Here is a 20294-nt window from a genome sequence, read left to right as displayed (position 1 = left end):
CCGCTCTCTGTCGTCTCCCACTCAACCATCCCTTTATCCATTGTAGCAACTTTCCCTTAATGCCATACTACTCCAATTTGTACAACAGTCTTCCATGTGCAACAGTATCAAAAGCTTTTCTGTAATCCAAGTATATGATATCAAAATTATTTTTTGCATCCAGTTCCCTTGTGACCCCATCATAATATCCCTTTAATAAATCCATGCTGTGTCTTAACTATTACTGCAGTCTTGTCTAGATTATCCTGCAGTGCTTCTTTAACCAGTGACTCCATTATTTTCCGCAGAACACCAGTTAAGGTAACAGGTCTATAGTTACTTGTGTCACTTTTTGAACCGCTTTTTGAATTAAGGATACATTTGCACATCTCCAGACCATGGGGACCTCCCCTGAGTCCAAGGAAGCTCTCATAACTATGGCAAAGAGTTTGCTTACTTCCTTTGCTGCCTCCTTTAATATAACTGGATAGATCTGGAGTGGTCCAATCTGATTCATCCCTTCTAGAGTTCACTAAAGAGGTCTTTGCTGTTTTTCTTTGCATCCTTTGCCAAAGATTTTTCGTAATCTGCCTTTATCTGCCTAACCTCCTTTGTGTCTTGATTACAGACTATTTTATATGTGCCATAAGCTTCTGTGTCACCTGATAATTTAAATGCATCCCATCCATTTTTCTTCTTTGCTATGAGCCTTATTAATTCATCTGACACCCATTTAGGCCTGAACCTTAAACAGTATTTCTTAGTTGGAATGAAAAGCCTAGTAGCCTCCAAGATTAAGTCCCTGAAGGCTTCCCATTTAGAAGTCAACGTTGGTAACACCATCAGTTGATTCCACTCTATAGAATTTAAAAACTGTCTGAGACCCCTGTAGTCACCTTTATGAAAGCAAAACACCTTCCCTTTACCCCTGATGGTAGTTACCTCTTTAAATAAATCCCAAGTCAGAACATTGTGATCACTGTCACCCAGTGGTTCCTCTTTCTATAAATTCTTAATTCATGAATAATCACTGCTGATTATCAGATCAAAAATATTACTCCTGGTTGCCTCTTGAACATGTTGCTGTTGAAAACAGTCATCCAATAAATCCACAAAAGTCTTGCTAGTGTGCGAGTAACCAATCCACAAGTTCTAGTCAATATGTGGAAATTTAAAATCCCTCATTATAAGACATTCTGATTTACTAGCCCACTCTATTTCTCTGCACAATTGCTGATTATACTCATCAGATTCATTAGGCCTATAACACACACATACTCATTTTCCCTTTCTCAGTGCTTATGTCACACCAAACTGACTCAACATTGTATTGTACACCAATCTCAGTTAGATGCACTTCCTTAGATTTTGTGTTTCTTAACTAACAGCATAACCCCTCCCTCCTCCTCCTCCTCCCTTCCTGCCCTGTCTGTCCTTTCTGTATACATTGTACTCCCCAAATTCCAATTCTGCACGGCTTACGTCACACAGACCATAACACCACATCTCTGATATCCCGACAATATCTGCCTTTGATGTCTTGACTAGCACTTCAAGCTCATCAAATTTATTAACTATACTCCTAGCATTGGTGTACATGCAAGTATACATGCACCTGTTTCTAGGCGCCTCCGTAGCCAGGTGGGAAGGAGCAGCAGTGCGTAGCACACGCTTCTTGATTAGACCGGGGTTCGAGCCCGTCACCACCAAATACGGAGGATGCGGAAAGGTCAGGGAATGACCACCGCATATCTCGGAGCAATATGGCCTTAGTTGCTAATGCTCCTAAAAACCAAATAACAAACAAACAAACAACAAACCTGTTTCTACTCTTAGTTACCCTAACAGCCTATGTATTTATTTGTTCCACTATCACTCCCAGCAGTCCTGAAATCTCCAGCACCTTGCTTTCCAGGCTACTGCTCATTCTAATAGAAGCAGTGCAAGAATCACTTTTGCCTCTGCCTGTGGCCACTGTTAAACTTTTAGTCTGTGTATCCCCCAAGCTAGCAGTTTTCTGACTCAACTAACACTGCCTTGATAGCATCAGAAAATATTCTTTTGAGTATACCCCATCCCTTTAGAAGCAGTTTCTCCTGTCAACAAGCACAGACCATGCTGAAAAAAATTCTACTCCATGAACCTTGCACAATCTCTCCAGGGCTCAATTGATTGACAAGGCTCTCATCATATACTCCCTCCTCTCTTGTTTGGGCAGAATTGCAGACTCGTTCATATTCAACTCTAACTTGTGACTTTTTTTTTTTCAACATTGACCAGTCTTGTTGAGTAAATCTGCAGATCTCTTACTCTTAATGTCATTAGTTCCAATGTGTACAATATCACCTTTTGTGCCCTTAAAAGATATCTGCTCTATAACACCAACTTTTGCCTCTGGCAGACATACCCTGGTCCTGTTCCACCTATCCTTCTTGCATAATATATTCTCCATCTCCATGACAATAGAGTCATCAAGAATAACTAGTTCCTGTGTGACCAGCGCATTCTGCCTTGGAGATTGCCTCTGTGTTGCCTGATGTACAGGAGTGAGCTCTGCTGTTGAGCTGGGCAACTGAGAGCTTGTTAGGCCCCTCATTAATTTGAAGGGGATTTGATTTGATGGGGAATATAAGAAGGTGTGTTGTTCCTCAGCATATGCCCTGGCCATTTGGCTCTGAGTGGTGTAAGTGTATAACCAAATCAGTGTATAATGTATATACAGTGTATATATATATATATATATATATATATATATATATATATATATATATATATATATATATATGTTTTTAGTATTAATCAAGCCAAGTTATGCAAGGAAGAAACTTATTCTGCATCAGCAAAAAAAAAAAAAAAAATAAATAAATAAAACCCTGACATAAATGTAATTTGCCTGTTTCTAAAAAGTAACAGTGCAGTATTAATGATCTTGTATTGATGATCTTGGTAAAGCATTTCCTACCATACTGAACACACTCCACTCATTTCCTTCCATGGTCTTCCTATAGAAGGATGTTACAATTTTCAACAGTCTTATTTATATATTTATTGCGGGGAGTGAATGGTTACATGATTGCGTGATGAAATAATACCCATAACAGTGACAATGCTGTGGGTTTAATATAAAATAACTAATACAGGAAAAATTACATAAAACATATAACGTATAATTACATATTTTACATATAAAATTAATATTAATATGGGAAATGAAAGAATATGAAAAGCGATGAAAAGACGATGGCAGTCACTCAGCTGAAGACGAAAGCTGTTCCCCGATGATGCATCTTCTGTATGATTTGTCCTCTATGTACTTTTTGTAGTCTATATCCATCTCCTGGACATTGTGGAGCATCTCCATGGGCAGGAATCTCTCACCTATCCTGAGCCTTCATGCCACAGACTGCAGAGAGAGGAGGGCTCTAAAAGGTTTCTGGGGGGGGGGGATCCTCCAATTGCACGTCTGCCAAAACTTGGTGTATTGATACCAGAGTCTCAAGTCATGATGGCATTTTTCCACTGGTTTGGTAAAGCTGTGCACCTGAGCTTGTAACTGTTTTGTGCTACCTTTTTACACTCTTATTGCACTGGTGTTTTTTTTTCTTTCTGCATAGAAATTTGCTCATATGCAGCCACTATTTTGAAACCTTTCATCTGATCAGTGATTGTCAATGTGAATTCTGTCTATATCTATCCATAGGTTGTACATTGGTGTATGTTACTCATCTTTGGATAAATTGAATGGAAAAAGTTTGAAACTCTAGCAATTTATCTTCACATTCCAAAGTTTTTTATGCTGTTTGGCATAAAGATGTTCCAAACAAGCTCTGATTTTCTGGGTTGCCATCTGTTCATGCATTTGAGTAAACATTTTTCTTTCTGATCTCTTGCTGCAGCTGATATGGCTCTGTAAATGGCTCTGTCTTCTAACTTCTCAACTAATGCTGGTGTCCCCCCCCCCCAGAAGATTTGGCTCTTTCTCCCACTCTTTTCATTTTGTGTATTAACAACTTTCTTCTGCTGACTGGAAATCCTATTCATAGTTTTGCTGTAAATATTACTCTACATTCCACCTTCCAGTTTGAGAAACCTCGGCCTGCCTGCACAGACAGCTTTGAATATGCGCCACTAGTTCCTTAACACATTGGGTGCCATGTCGGCTCTATATGTCCAACACCATTAGGTTTTTTAGGCACCGCGTCAGACATATATGGCTAACATCCTCTGTTTCAGTTATAGCTATCTCAGCTGTATAACACTGATAATTGATGGGAATGGGAATTTATGCAACAGGATCTAGATAATTTGGGCAGATGGGCTAAGAAGTGGCAACTGAAGTTTAACCTTGACAAATGCAAAGTACTGCATATGGATAGAAGTAACCCCAGAGAAACGTACCAACTGTGTGGTACTACACTTAAGGTTGTAGAAAATGAAAAGACCTGGGAGTCAGATATAATATAATTGTGCAGTCAGATATGAAGTTTCTGAGCAATGCAGACAGGCTGCCAGGGCAGGTCATGGGGTTTTGTCAATGATATATAGCAGGGGTCTTAACCTTCTTAGTTCCACGGACCCCTTTGCCAGTCAGGTGAATGCCACGGACCCCTTCTCAGAATGTTTTTAAATGCATAAAATAAAATTACAAAAAACCAGTTTAATGAAATAGTTACCAAAATTTAAAAAAAACATTATACAGTAATATGTGTTTCTTTCTTAACACATTGAATAATAATACAATACATTTAAAATATAGGAAAGTTGAAGTTAAATTTTATTTTTTAAGGACATATCAGTGTGAAGACTGTTGTTGTTTATCTTGAATAAGAACATTAAACTGTGGTGTGGTGTGGTATTTGACAAGGCAACACGCATGTCATGTTGGACCTCTAATCGATTTCGATTTTTTGTTTTCGTTACAAGTGCTGAAAATCCCGATTTGCACAGATATATTGTTGCAAATGGTATGAAAGTTTCCATAGCTCACTTTACAAGATGAGGATAGGCTTCTCTCAGGGAACACCAGAATTCTCCAAGGCTTTTTGAGGTAAACTCCAATCGTAGTAAGTTTTTTGACCTAAGATCAATGAGTTCATCTTTAGTTAAGTCAACATCTTCGATACAGTTTATATCAGAAAGAAAAGGATTTCGGATCCATGGTTCAATTTTCATGCCATCAAGATAGAAATAACGTTTAAAAGAGTTCTGTAATATTTCCAAGTGTTTGCAGATATCTCTTTTCAAAAAAATTGAGAGAGAAGTTTGCGTTTCAACTACATCTTGGTAAAGCACTTCCTGCAACAATGGAAAGTTTGCAAGAATGTCAGTCTCTACTCTCTTCTTCCATATTGGTAACTTAGCCAAGAAAGCTTGTAATATTTCAGTTGCATCCATAATGGTGACTTCATGACCTTGAATGGAAAGATTTATCTCATTCATATGGTGAAAAATATCTGCCAGGTAAACCAACCCATGGATAAAATCCTTCCTTTCAAAATGTTCCAAGAGTGGGTTTTCTCTTTCTTCCAGAAAAAGTGAAACTTCTGCCCTTAGTTCGAACAAGCGCTTCAAGACTTGTCCTCTTGAAAGCCAGCACACTTCTGTGTGGTAGAGAAGCACTTCATATTCTGCTCCCATTTCTTGACAAAATCTTTTAAAAATACGATGATTCAGAGAACTTCTTTTGATAAAGTTGATAACTTTTATGGCTGTTGACAATACTTCCTTCAGGGTTGTTGGAAGAGTCTTTGTTGCCAGTGCATGTCTGTGTAAAAAGCAATGAGTGACGATGACTTGAGGAGCTTCTTTTTTCACTAAAGTAGCAAAACCAGATGTATTACTAAGCATCGCAGGAGCTCCATCAGTGCAAAGAGAATGAAGTTTTTTTTTCCATTTAAAGTTTCGTTTGTAAAAAAATTTTTTTACCATTTCGAAAACGTCGACGGCCTTTGTAGTTTCCGAAAGAGACTCACAAAATAAGAATTCTTCTTTGATGGCATCAGCATGCACATAGCGAACAAAAACAAGGAGCTGGCTGCATTGAGAAATGTCTGTAGTTTCATCCAATTGCATACTGAAGGGGATTGGCGAGGCTGCCATTTCCTCAATGACCTGTTTCAAAATATTAAAAGAGACATCAACTATTCTAGAATGTATTACATCATTTGACAAGGGAACAGCTTCCAGTTTTTTTCTCTGTTCCAGTCCACAGACCAGTTCGACCATTTCCAGTGCACATGGCTTTACTAAAGTCTCTCCAATAGTGTGGGGCTTCTTTTGCTTGGCAATCCGGTAAGCAACTTTATAGGATGCTTCAAGAAAAGGTTTTTGTGAAATGGCAAATCCAAGTTTTGGAAGTGTCCCTGCTTTTTTGTATTGAGATTTTTTCGCACGAAAAAAACCAGCATGGACAGACTTCAGATGGTCTTTCAGTTTTGCTGGCTTCATACTTCTGTTCACAAGAATTTTTCCACACAAAAAACACTGCGGTATTTAAGTCCTGTCAAGTTCATTAATGTAACTGAAACCAAATAATACATAGTTTTCATCATACTTCCTTTTCTTCGACATTTCAACTTAAATTTGGTCTGTAACAAATTTTAAATAATTAATGTAAAAATAATTAATGCAATATTAGCAACTAAGAAAGACATATACGAAGACTGTATGCATCGACAGATGCATGGTGGGTGTGCATACACGCCTGTAGCACTGCAGGGTCCTCCACCGTTGGACCGGTATACACGCACATAGCAGTGAAAAGGTTAAATTACACACTTCAACTGTTATCTAAACCATAGGACGTGTTTGAACATACCTGATTTACCCTCATAGCCAGCGTGTCTATTCGTGTTAAAGGTGGCCTACTAGGCACTGATTTGCCAGATAGTTTGCCAACTACGTTGCACGATAGTCTGTCCACAGCAGGACTGCAATCAAGTGCGATCTAGCGGCAGGTCTAATAACTGCTGTAATTTCAAAGTCACGATGAGTGTAAGCGATTTTTCGAGATACGCAATAACTATAATATGATATGAAAATATCTGTTATTTCTATTCATGACTACAGATACAGCTAATACAATTGTAATTTATTACATACATTCATAAGTGAAGGAAATGAATGAATGAGTTGATTTTTTTCCCATCCAAGCTCACGGACCCCTTGAAATCCTTCCATGGACCCCTGGTTAAGAAACCCTGATATATAGGAATTTTGCTAGCAGGGAAAAGGAGGTGATTGTCCCTCTGTATAAGGCAATTGTCAGGCCACGCCTTGAGTACTGCGTACAGGTCTGGAGGCTTCATTTTAGGAAGGATGTAGATTTGCTTGAGCGTGTGCAGAGAAGGGCAACAAGATTGGTGAGGGGAATGAAGGGATCCTCTTACCAAGAGAGGCTTAAGTTCTGCAAATTGCAATGGCTGGAGACTAGGCACCTGTGCAGTGATCTGATTGAGGCGTATAAGGCCTTGAATGGGTTGAGCATGCTGAATTCTGATGGGATCCTTCCACTTGTTCAGATTACAGACATAAGGGGGGCATAAATTCAAATTAAGAAAAGATAGATGTAGAATAGATGTGCGGAAATTTGCCTTTAGCCAGCGGGTGGTTAATTGCTGGAACAAACTTCCATCTGTCGTTGTGGAAGTTGATAGGTTAAATAAATTTAAGGAGGAACTGGACAGGCATTTGGAGGGAATGGTGTGATTTTTTTTTTTTTTTTGGCTGATGCTGCATAAGCTCATACACTTGCTTTCTTGCATCACATGCCACTACTACTACTATTTACATTATTTTTGAAAAGCGTGGCCCCTGGTAATACATGTGATGAAAATTTGCATGGTGCTATGAGAAAAAATAAGTGAGTAACTGCTGATCATTTAAAAATTCTTTATTATACAAATTTTACAATTACAAAGTGAATGAGGCATATAACAACAATTCACGCCTGGCATAGATGAGTGGTCAGGAGCGTGAGTACAGTAGCATATGCTCTTTGAGTGGACCAGAGTTCAAGCCCATGACTGCTAAATACGATTAACATTTGTATCGACAGTGCATAACAACAATTCAAATCTGTTGAGACATTTTTGTTACTATGTTATTTTTATAGATAGATTTGGTTGACCAGTAAGATGAAATGCTGCCCAATCTTACTAGTCCCAAACCCTCTGTTTTATTGGAGCTGCATCAGCTGTATAGTGCTCAAAGTTGATGGGAATTTACATTATTTTCGAAAAGCGTGTCCTTCTGGTGATACATCTGATGAAATTTGCATGGTGCTATGAGAAAAAAATTTTAAATAATCAGTGAGTAACTGCTGATTATTTAAAAATTATTTATTATTATTATTTATCTAAAAATAATGAAAATGCCTGAAAATGAGTAATATTTCTTGCTTTGTCTATTTGCCTGTAAAATCAAAACTTTTTTGGCGTCCTTCGTATTCAGTTCGTTCAATAACTTCATTTGTTTCAGTTGCTTCAATATCAGGTTCTTCAGTCTTTTCAATTTGTTCATCACTGTTTTCTTCTGCCACCCAGTCTCGATGCACTTCTTCATTGTTTTCCTGTATTTCAGTATCTCTTTCATTTGATGAAATATCCCAGTCAGGATCTTTTACCGAATTTACTGAGTGGAAATCTTGTTTTTCATCTTCAGAACTACTAAGATTTTCAGCAAGGGTTCGAGTTTTTTTTACAACATGCTTGTATAAAATTGTGAAGAAACACAACAATATAATGAATAATACAGTGCACTACTGCCCCCTTTTTTTAAAGAACTTGTTTTGACAAAAGCTTTAACAATACTGACAAACTTATTTAAACAAGTTTGTTACATAGCGTGCATGCAATGAACTATTCACAAATGACCTTCATATGTGTGACCTAGTATGGACACACACGTATGTGACTGACATGGCTTCTCAAGAAAAAGTAACTCACTGAGCCATGACAGCCACATATATGTGACACAAAAAAAGGCTCTTTATTGAGATTTTAAGCAGAAAAATGACATAACACTGATGTTACAATATTTATTTTAGAATTACTGATCAAATTATTTACTAAATATTTTTTGGCCCTGGGGGAAATTTTTTCTTAAACTAGCTTGGCAGTCAGCATGTTAGATAACGATTCCTAGGTAACTCTTCATTGGGGAAAATAAAACTTAGTTAACTTCAATCCTTCTAAAACTCAATCATGGCTTGTTCCTCATCAAAGAGTCTACTGCTCCTGTGCTTATCTTTGATGATGCTCAAGATTTCTAGACAAGATTGCATCTCTGTTTAGATCACCCTGCCTTCTAATCTCATTTGTTTTGTTTATTTGCTTTCTCTGCATCAAAAAAACTGGATGATATTGCTTTTCTTCTAAAGCAGCTACTGCCCCTGTACAAATCCCAAATTTGCTGTACCATAGATTATTGTTCTTGCATCTCGGTGCAAGAACAATAATCTTGAGTTAGAGCTTAGAGATTCAAGAACTCTAAGCTCTAACTCTATTCGAAAGAGGGCATTCAAGTTAATTAATGACCTGTCTCTTGCTAAGAGTCTCCAATTTCTGTTTAATAGGTGTTCAGTTTTTGTGGAATGTTCTTTTTATAGACTTCTGCACTCTTCCACTGGATTGGCATCAGTAATTCCCCCCCCCCAAACCAGTCAGCATACTCAATCAATCAACATCCATTCACTACCTGACTCCATACTTGCAGAATTTACTGTTTATCTTTCTCATTTAGCCCTTCTGTTCTCTAATTTTGCTCCTAATTATATAAATTATATGTACAGCCCACCCACTGCTTTATACACTTGGATACTCACCTCTTTCAACATTTCCGTTTATTGGTGATAGATCCCTGTCAGCTCTCCTCGCAGCTTGTCTGTACTGCTTAGTGAATTTCAATGTCAGACTGTACAATTAACTCCTAGGTCTTTTTCTTTTTTTGTTTCGTTTCCACTGCTTTGAGTTTGGTGCTATACAAATGGTAAGTTACTCAGGGATTATTGCTACCCAAATGTAGTATATGGAATTTATTGATGTTTAAATCTTAATTGGCACATTTCAGCCCATCTGTAATTTATGCAGATCCTGTTGGAGTAGCACAATCTGTTATTAACTACTCTGCCCACCTCTATATCATTCACATAGTTAATGTGTGAATCAATATCTTCTTTTCCACACTAAGCATATTGTTTATTAGTTAATATTCTGGTTGGGTCATCTTTCCATCTTCGTGGTCTTCTGCTACTTCATTTGGTTACTAGTTCTCTAATATTTTTGCCCACCTGTTATTCTCCATCCTATCTGTATGTTTTTCCCATTCTTTTGACCTGTTTTATATATCCATTTATTAATAAATGTATTCTTCATTGTTTCCTAGTTACCTTACTTTCAACCTCTATCTATCTATTAATGATTTTTTTAAAATATTTTGTTTACAGTAGGCCCTCGTTATAATGCGGTTTGCTTTATGCTGATTCGCTATCATGCTGTTCTTATGTTAACCCGTATCTCACTATAATGCTATCACAACTTACGATAACACTGTTTTACCAGTACACAGATTGAATATTTGAATTGAATTCTTTTACAGATTGAATTTTTAACATGTTTAAAGAAAATGCGATTAGCCTATATGAAGATCTGAAGAAAGCTCATTTAAAAAGAAAAAAAAAAAAAAAAAAAAAAAAATTGAACCGTTGAATGCTAGTAAGGGCTGGTTCGATAGATTTAAAAAGCGCTATAACCTACATAACAGCAATCCAGGGAGAAGCCGCAAATGCAGATCAAGAAGGAGCCAAAACTTTCAAAATAGAACTTGTTAAAATTATTGAATAGGGATGTTATACTGCTCAACAAGTTTTTAACACGAAACAGGACTTTTCGGAAATGAATGCCTAAAAGAAGTTTCATGTCAAATGAAGAAAAAAACACGCCAGGCTTCAAAGCGGTGAGGGATCGGTTATTGTTGGGTGGTAACGCTGTGGAGAATTTTAAATTAAAACCCCTTTTTGTTTACATTCGGAAAATCCAAAGGCTCTCAAAGATTCATTAAATCACACCCAACTGTAATTTGGACGACTAATAAAAAAGCTCGGGTAACCAGGCCTCTTTTCGTTAATTGGTACTCTGAATTCTTTTGTCCCACAGTGGAAAGCGATTGTGTGAAAAATAACCTTGATTACAGCAGTTCTGATCATGGACAACATGCCAGGACGTCCAAGCAAAGAGAGCTTAGAAGACTTGAACAATCATATAAAATTTTTTACATGCCTCCAAACACTACATCAATCCAACCAATGGACCAAGGTATTATCACCACATTTAAAGCTTGCTACATATGGAACACCTTTTCCCAAGTTATTAAAGCCATCAACACTGGGGCGCCTCCGTAGCCAGGTGGAAGGAGCAGCGATGCATAGAACACGCTTTTAGATTAGACTGGGGTTTGAGCCCGTCACCACCAAATACGGAGGATGCAGAAAGGTCAGGGAGTGACCACTGCATATTCCCGGAGCAATATAGCCTTAGTTGCTAATGCTCCTAAAAAAAAAAAAAAAACAACAAACAACCGTCAACACTGATGAAAATGTAGCGAGCTTAATGGAGTTTTGGAAACCCTACAATGTTAAAACTGCAATCTACAACATTTCAAGTGCTTGGGAAAGCACTTGAAATGACTCAGAAAACCATGAATGGAGTGTGGAGAAAAGTTTGGAAGGATTGCATAAAGTGTTCCCAAGAACCTGGTGATTCGGTTGAGAATGTTAAAGCTTGTTATTCTGCTGCTACAAGTAGTTAAACTTCATTGCTTGTTCTGTCATTTTTTATTCTAATTTACATCTTAGTAGTTCTTGGTGGTTAAATTATGTAGCTATATTTAAAGCATTTTTGATTTCTTTCATTAATACTGCACATATATGTAGCAAACTTTTTAATTCTAATTCCCTTCATCTACTATACAGAATACAGTAGATAAGTTGATCCCACTGTACAGAATTTAAAAACTGTCGGAGACCACTGTACCCTTTCCTTTAATTACCATCAGGGGTAAAGGAAAGGGTTTTTGCTTCCGTAAAGGCGAGTACAGTGGTCTCCGACAGTTTTTAAATTCTGTACAGTGGGATCAACTGACGATGTTACCGACAGTAAATTCTAAGTGGGAAGCATTCAAGTAATTAATCGTGGAAGCTACTAAAAGTTTCATACCTATTAAGAAATATTGTTCAAGGTTTAGGCCTAAATGGTTGTCAAATGAACTAATGAGACTCGTAACAGAGAAGAAAAATGCATGGGATGCATATGAATTATCAAGCGACTCAGAAGCCTATGGCAGATATAAGTTCATCTGTAATCAGGTGACAAAGGAGGTTCGGCAGGCGAAGGCAGATTACGAGAAATCCTTGGCAAAAGATGCTAAGAAAAACAGCAAGATTTCTTTATTTATGTAAACTCTAAAAGGAAGGGGATGAATCTGATTGGTCCACTTGGCATCGATGGTTCGACTGTTGATGATCCTGCTCAGATAGCAAACAAACTGAATGAGTATTTTGCATCTACATTCACACGTGATGAATTATTAAGGTTTGAAAATGGCATAAGGTTATCAAATTGTAGCAAGATACTTAATGATTTTGCAATACTGAGAGCAAAGTGGAAGAGAAATTGTTGAAGTTAAACGTAAGAAAAGCACCTGGGGTGGATGGGATCTATCCAGTTATATTAAAGGAGGCAGCAAAGCAACTAAGCAAACCCTTAGCCATAATTATGAGAGCGTTCTTGGACTCAGGGGAGGTTCCCATGGACTGGAGATGTGCAAATGTATCCCCAATTCACAAAGGGGGATCGAAGGGTGACACGAGTAATTACAGACCAGTTAGTTTAACTTCTGTTCCGGGTAAAATAATGGAGTTGCTGGTTAAAGATGCATTGCAGGTTCATCTAGACAAGACTGCAGCAATAATTCAGACACAGCATGGGTTTGTTAAGGGAAAGTCTTGTCTGACAAATTTGATAGGATATTATGATGTGGTTACAAAGGAACTGGATGCAAAAAATAATTTTGATATCATATATTTGGATTTCAGGAAAGCTTTTGACACTGTTGCGCATGGAAGACTATTGTACAAATTGGAGCAGAATGGTATTAAGGATAAGTTGCTACAATGGATAAAAGGATGGTTAAGTGCGAGAAGACAGAGGGTTGTAATCAATGGGTGCTGCTCTTCTTGGACTAATGTTATTAGTGGAGTCCCACAGGGTTCGGTGTTATGTCCACTGTTGTTTTGTATATTTATCAATGATATTGATGAAGGTATATCAGGCTTAATGTCGAAGTTTGTAGATGATACAAAGGTTGGCAGGGTTGTTAATGACAGTAATGGCAGTGTGCTACTGCAACAGGATCTAGATAATTTGGGCAGATGGGCTAAGAAGTGGCAACTGAAGTTTAACCTTGACAAATGCAAAGTACTGCATATGGGTAGAAGTAACCTCAGAGGAATGTACCAACTGTGTGGTACTACACTTAAGGTGGTAGAAAATGAAAAAGACCTGGGAGTAATTGTGCAGGCAGATATGAAGTTTTCTGAGCATTGCAGACAGGCTGCCAGGGCAGGTCATGGGGTTTTGTCAATGATATATAGGAATTTTGCTATCAGGGAAAAGGAGGTGATTATCCCTCTGTATAAGACAATGGTCAGGCCACGCCTTGAGTACTGCGTACAGGTTTGGAGGCCTCATTTTAGGAAGGATGTAGATTTACTTGAGCATGTACAGAGAAGGGAAACAAGATTGGTGAGGGGAATGAAGGGGTCCTCTTACCAAGAGAGGCTTAAGTTCTGCAAATTGCAGTGGCTGGAGACTAGGCACCTACGCGGTGATCTGATTGAGGTATATAAGGCCTTGAATGGGTTGAGCACGCTGAATTCTGATGGGAACCTTCCACTTGTTCAGATTACGAACCTAAGGGGGCATAAATTCAAATTAAGAAAAGGCAGATATAGAATAGATGTGCGGAAATTTGCCTTTAGCCAGCGGGTGGTTAATTGCTGGAACAAACTTCCATCTGTCGTTGTGGAAGTTGATAGGTTGAATAAATTTAAGGAGGAACTGGACAGGCATTTGGAGGGAATGGTGTGATTTTTTTTTTTTGTTGGCTGATGCTGCATAAGTTCATACATTTGCTTTCTTGCATCACATGCCACTACTATTACTACTACTACTTCCTTAATTCATCCATTATCAAACTAAAGGGAATAGGAATTGGTGTCTCCTTGTCTGATTCCTCTAGTTACTGCTGTTTCTTCTAGATTTAGCATTAGCATTAGTAGTGGCATATGATGCAAGAAAGCAAGACTATAAAGCATCAGCAAAAAAAAAAAAAAAAAGAAAAGCTTCCCATTTCACCTATCTATTCCATTTAATAGTTTGTCTAGTTCTTCCTTGAATTTATTTAAGCTATCAACTTCCACAACAACAGATGGAAGTTTGTTCCAGCAATCAACCACTTGCTCTCTAAAGGCAAACGTTAGCCCCTTGGGCTCATATCTGGTGAGTATGGGCTTGGCACACCCGGGGTCCTGAGCTCGATATCATCATTCTTCTTTTTCTTGGTGATTCCCTTCTACTTCTTTCTCTCTCTCTCTTGGGGTAATTCAGAATTTTTTTTTTTTTTGGCTGGTGCAGCATAAGTCTCAGGCTTCTTTGCACCCTATAGCTAATAATAATAATCTACACATCTCTTCATAATAATCAACCTTCCTCAACTTGAATTTATGCTTACTCTCATAATCTGAACAAGAAGAAGAAGAATCCCATCAGCTCAAATCTTGCTCAAACCATTCCAAGCCTTAAACATATCAATCAGTTCACCTAACAGGTGCATAGTGTCCAGATGCTGCAAATTTGCAGAACTGAAACCTTTTTTTTTTTTCTTTTGCAGAATATGGACAATCTGATCAATTCTGTTCCCCTTACCAATCTCATCCTTCTTTGTACTCATTTCAATAGCTCTACATCCTTCCTAAAATGAGGTCTCCAGACCTGTATGCAATACTCAAGATGTGGTCAGACCATTGCCTTATACAATGGTGTAATCACTCTGTATCCCTGATGATGGGTCCAACACCGAGCCCTGGGGGGACTTCACTAGTAACATTAATCCATGAAGAGCAGTGTCAATTGATTACCACTCTGTTTTCTCCCACTCAACCATCCCTTTATCCATAGCAGCAACTTGCCCTTAATGCCATACTACAGCATGCTTTTATGTGCAACAGTATTAAAAGCATTCCTGAAATCCAAGTATATGTTATCAAAATTAATTTTTGCATTCAGTTCCGTTGTGTCCACATCGTAATATCCAATCAAATTTGTCAGACAAGGTTTGCACTTAAAAAATCCATGCTGTGGCTGAAGTATAACTGCAGTGTTGTCTAGATGATCTTGCATTACTTTTTTAATCAGTGACTCCATAATTATCCCTGGAACAGAAGTTAAACTAATAGGTATGCGATTTTGTTTTAGTTATAAATACTATCTGTTACCTGCTGAGCTTTAAGATTTCTATTATGTCTTATTTTCAACATATCAATAGCTTTTGTTAAATCTATAAAAAATATATATATATTGTGTATTTTGTAGGTTTAAGAAACTAATCTGCCCATTTTATGTAGAGTTTTTATTTAATTTTTCTGATATTACCTTTGTACTGCATATCGATTCACTGATGTGTTTTAATAGTTAATACCTATAAATATTAATAATCATAGAAAAGCATAAGTCAAAAGATTTATAATGACTTTTGAGTTTGATGTGTTATGATTTTTTTTAGTTATTATATGAAATTAATTTTTGGCTTTTTTTTTTTTCTAGAAACTATTAAAATGTTCCATAGACTATACTTGTATCCAGCACCCTGGCAGTTACTGCCAAAGCCATATTTCAACAAAAGTGTTCCAAATCTTTTGTTATGGAAAAAAATCTTCAGCTCCGTTAATTATGTTATTCCAGCATGTGAAAGCCATATAACTATATCTTCGTTCTATTTTCAAAATTATTCCCATGTATATATATTTCCTTTGTGTTCGTCACAAAGCAGATGTAAATTACATACTGGAAATGCACTCCTAGAAAAGGAACCTTCAAAAGTTGAACAGACAGTCAAAGCCTTAAAAGAAGAAGTTAAAAAATCAAAACAGGAGCAGGATTTGCATATACCAACTCAAGTAGTCACATCACCACCAAAACGGTCTCTAGGTAAAAGAATTTGGGATGAGATATTGCATTATTATCATGGTTTTAAATTAATGTTTATTGATATTAAGGTGTCAAGTAGACTTGTGTGGAAAGTGTTAAATGCTGGAGAATTAACAAGAAGAGAACATAGACAGGTTAGTAATGTTTTATTTTTATTATATTTATTGAATATCAAATTAATCATGTTAATTTAATATTAGTATTGGCAAAATGATGCAAGAAAGCAAGCTTATATAGTATCAGGAAAAAAAAAAAAAAAAGAAACGAGAAAAGGGGCAGAGACAAGGTTATAAATAACTATTTTGTATCACTTGCGTTACAAGTTATTTCAGTGACACTACCTGTGGAGGGACAAGACCAACCCCAAGACAGAAAAATGAAGCATTCTGCTATCAAGTTGTTTCCATGCCTGTATTGAAATAACTCTCGCCCACCTTTACCAATGTGTTGTGATAGGCTAGTGCAGCCCAGTATTAGGGATTAAATATGCATAACTTTGTTTTCAATAGGAAGTTTTTCTCTCTGCTGCTCATTTAGATTCTATACAAATCAGTTGCTATTCAACGCAAAGTTATTAAGGCCACATGCTGTCTATGAGAGTCTATTAAGCTTTCATGGTGGTTGGTTCGTAGAATTTTTAATTGAATAGTGAATTTGTCTGTTTTAATGATTTCTATTCATATTAAAAACAAAATTTTTAATTTAAGGTTGACTTGTGGCAAGTCATTTTTGAATTTAACATAAGCCCAAGCCTTGATACTGACACTGGAAGGACCAGTGCATCTTCAAGACCAAAATATAGAATAGAGAAATATAGAAGAGTAGAATAAAATAGAGAAGCATACTATTGTGATGTCATTTCAATACCTGCACCGAAATAAAACTCTGCACTTTTACTGATTGGATACTGCATTTTTGATCCACACATTATTCCTCAACAAGAATATCAGTCAAGGATTAAAAGTTGGATGAGCTGGAATGATTTACGATGTGTTGTGTTAAACCTAACTGACATGTTAATTAAATTAAAATCTTCAGTGGCCATTAAAATGTTGTAAATATAAGAAATATTTATAATTAAATGCTAAAAAGCAGCTCATTTTAATTATTTATAAATTTTTATAAATAATAATTAGATAAGATAAGGTCTAATAATTTAAGAAGCACTTTTGCTTGGATGATGTAGCTATTATTTGCAGCACAGTTAGGTTCTTGTTAATTTGTTTAAAAGTGCATAGAAGAGATGGTGTGAATAATTAAAAGTTAAATGCTGATTTGCTAAACTGAAGGGTAGTCATCCTTTCCACTCCTTTTCCCTGTAGAAAAATTCCTGTATATCATTAACAAAAACCCATGACCTTCCCTGGCAGCCTGTCTGCATTGCTCAGAAAACTTCATATCTAACTGCACAATTACTCCCAGGTCTTTTTCATTTTCTACCCCCTTAAGTGTAGTACCACACAGTTGGTACATTCCTCTGAGGTTACTTCTACCCATATGCAGTACTTTGCATTTGTCAAGGTTAAACTTCAGTTGCCACTTCTCAGCCCATCTTCCCAAATTTTCTATATCCTGTTGCAGTAGCACACTGCCATTACTGTCATTAACAACCCTGCCAACCTTTGTATCATCTGCAAACTTCGACACTAAGCCTGATATACCTTCATCAATATCATTGATAAATATATAAAACAGCAGTGGACCCAACACCGAACCCTGTGGGATTCCACTAATAACATTAATCCACGAAGAGATAAAGGAGAAGTGATAAGAATAACTTAGTGTTGTTCATCCTGTGACTTCAGCGCCTTCATCAAGGGCCAGCCGCTGAAATCAAAGGAGGAAACGGCAATAAGTGGGTAAAGCCTCTGTTTCTGACATGAAATACACTCCGCATGTGGTATACGTGAAAAGTAGATAAAGTTAGTTAAAATTTAATTTTAATTGTGAGGTGTGTGTATATTTCATGGCTGACCCGACGGAGGCTGGAAGTAAAGAAGAAAAAGCAAGAAATAGGATAACTTACTGGGGTCGTGTAGGTTGTGGGAATCTGTACTGAAGTGGAATTATAAAAGGTTTAAACTGAATGTGGGCTATGGTATATGGTAGCCCCTAGTGTAAGGGGCTACCATAAACTGGCAACCCGTAATGTAAGAAATCAGAAATATTAAAATTAAATAAATTAATTATGTTGGGTTAGCTACCCCCTGCGTTGCAAGTTGGAGATGTATTTAATTAGCAAATTAAAATTAATTTAATCAATTACATTCCGAAAGTAAAAAGGGGTAGGGGTTAAACTCATGAAGAAATGCATCCTAGGATAGAAAGGAATAGGAAGCTAGCAAAGTAGCGGTAAATAGTTGCTGAACTTTGTATAGGTGAGGAAGGTGTTTTAAAGCAGAAAAGGAGCATCTCAGGTATTGCTTTCGATAAACTAACGGCTCACAAGAAATAAAAATATAGGGGGGGTAGGAAAGCATAAAGTACTGAAGAAGACAAAAAGATGGTGCTAAGGCAGTTCACGACTGCTAACTTATGTAACAATCATGGTCGTTAGGTACTTTCTGCATATGGCAGTGTCCCATGTTCGTAAACTATTATTATTATTAATAATTCCTTAAACCGTTGCTTCCTTTAAAACAGGTGCATTATAGCCTTAGTTGCTAATGCACCAATAAAACTCAACCAACCTTTAAAACATATATATATATATATATACTGTGCTGCCACTTTATTATGTACACCTACCTAGTAGCGTGTTGAGTCTCCTTTAGCCTTCAAAATAGTCTGAATTCATCTAGGCATGGATTGAACAAGATGCTGAAAACGTTGTGCAGAAATGGAGTACCATGCAGACATGAGTGTGTCACGCAGTTCTTTGAGATTCAATGGAGATGTAGGCCTGCAGCGAACAGCCCTTTCCAGCTAATCCCAAAGATGTTCAATGGGATTGAGATCCAGGGACTGAGTGGGCCACTGCAGAAAAAAAAAGTCATTGTCATGTTCCTGGAACCATTCCATAGTGATTCGGGCTTTGTGCACTGGCACATTATCCTGCTGGAAGTAACCATCTGACTGAGGATAAACTGTCAACATTAACGGATGCACTTGATCAGCAGTGATGTTTAGGTACGATGCCATTTCAGACACGAATCTATGGGTATCAATGGACCCAGTGTGTGCCAAGAAATCATTCCCCACGCCGTAACACTGCCCCCACCACCTTGCACAGTAGCAGTCAGACATGACGGGTCCATGGATTCATGTTGTTTTCGCCAAATTCTGAGCCTTCCATCAACATGATGCACCAGAGACTTTGACTTGTCAGACCAAGCAACTGTTTTCCAATCCTCGATAGTCCAGTGCTGGTGTTGCTTTGCCCACAGGAGGCATGCCCCCTTGTTCTTCATTGATAACAGAGGTATGCGATGTGGCCGTCGGCTGTTGTAGCCCATTCATGACAAAGTGCAACTAGTGGTCCATTGCAGTATTTTGTTCTGCACACCAAGGTTGTATTCTGATGTGATGTGCGACATTGTGGCCCATCTGTTTGCTTGCATAGTTCTAGCCATCCTCCTCTGACCTCTCTCATCAACGTGATTTTCTTCCACAGGAGTGCCGTTGAGAGGATGTTTTCTGTTCGTTGCACCATTCTCGGTACACCCATGAAACTGTGGTGTGTGCAATGTTCAGAACTGCTGTTTCAGAGATGCTTTGTCCAGCATGTCTTGCGCCTACTACCATGTCACGTTCAAAGTCCGTTAGATCACTCCTTTTCCCCATTCTTGCTACAGTTTGTATGCTTAACTGATATTAGAAAGGTTGTTCTGCTGCATTTATATCCACAACTGTGGTCATGTGACTTGCAACATTGTGGGACAAACCATTTATGTGCACAGCAGGGGTGTACCTAATAAAGTGGCAGCACAGTGTGTATATATATATATATATATAAAATATTAAAGGTAATAGAAAATAATGGAAAAAGTAAATCAATCAAATAATACCATTCAGGGATTTAAGAAAACGCAAAAAAAAAAAAAAAATATCGCT

At 37.5% G+C, this 20294-nt stretch overlaps 1 protein-coding gene across 3 annotated transcripts in view; it reads left to right on the top strand.

Annotated features, from left to right (window-relative positions):
• The window catches only part of Letm1 (Leucine zipper and EF-hand containing transmembrane protein 1), a 163941-nt gene that overhangs the window by 3677 nt on the left and 139970 nt on the right, over positions 1-20294 (top strand). For 2 of the 3 annotated variants that reach the window (XM_090371114.1, XM_090371116.1), the window contains exon 2: positions 15858-16375. In XM_090371114.1, the coding sequence (XP_090227240.1) occupies positions 15869-16375 (507 nt within the window). In that variant the 5' untranslated portion in view covers positions 15858-15868. Of the gene's footprint in view, positions 1-4902; positions 5027-15857; positions 16376-20294 lie in introns of all 3 variants that reach the window. The other variant, XM_090371115.1, reaches the window with a different exon arrangement.

This window comes from Mastigoproctus giganteus, chromosome 4 (genome assembly GCF_048544385.1).
Source record: "Mastigoproctus giganteus isolate SK-2022 chromosome 4, ASM4854438v1, whole genome shotgun sequence".
In the NCBI taxonomy this organism is placed as follows: domain Eukaryota; kingdom Metazoa; phylum Arthropoda; class Arachnida; order Uropygi; family Thelyphonidae; genus Mastigoproctus; species Mastigoproctus giganteus.
The sequence above is the reverse complement of the archived record's forward strand: the minus strand, read 5'-3'. Positions and strand labels throughout refer to the sequence as shown.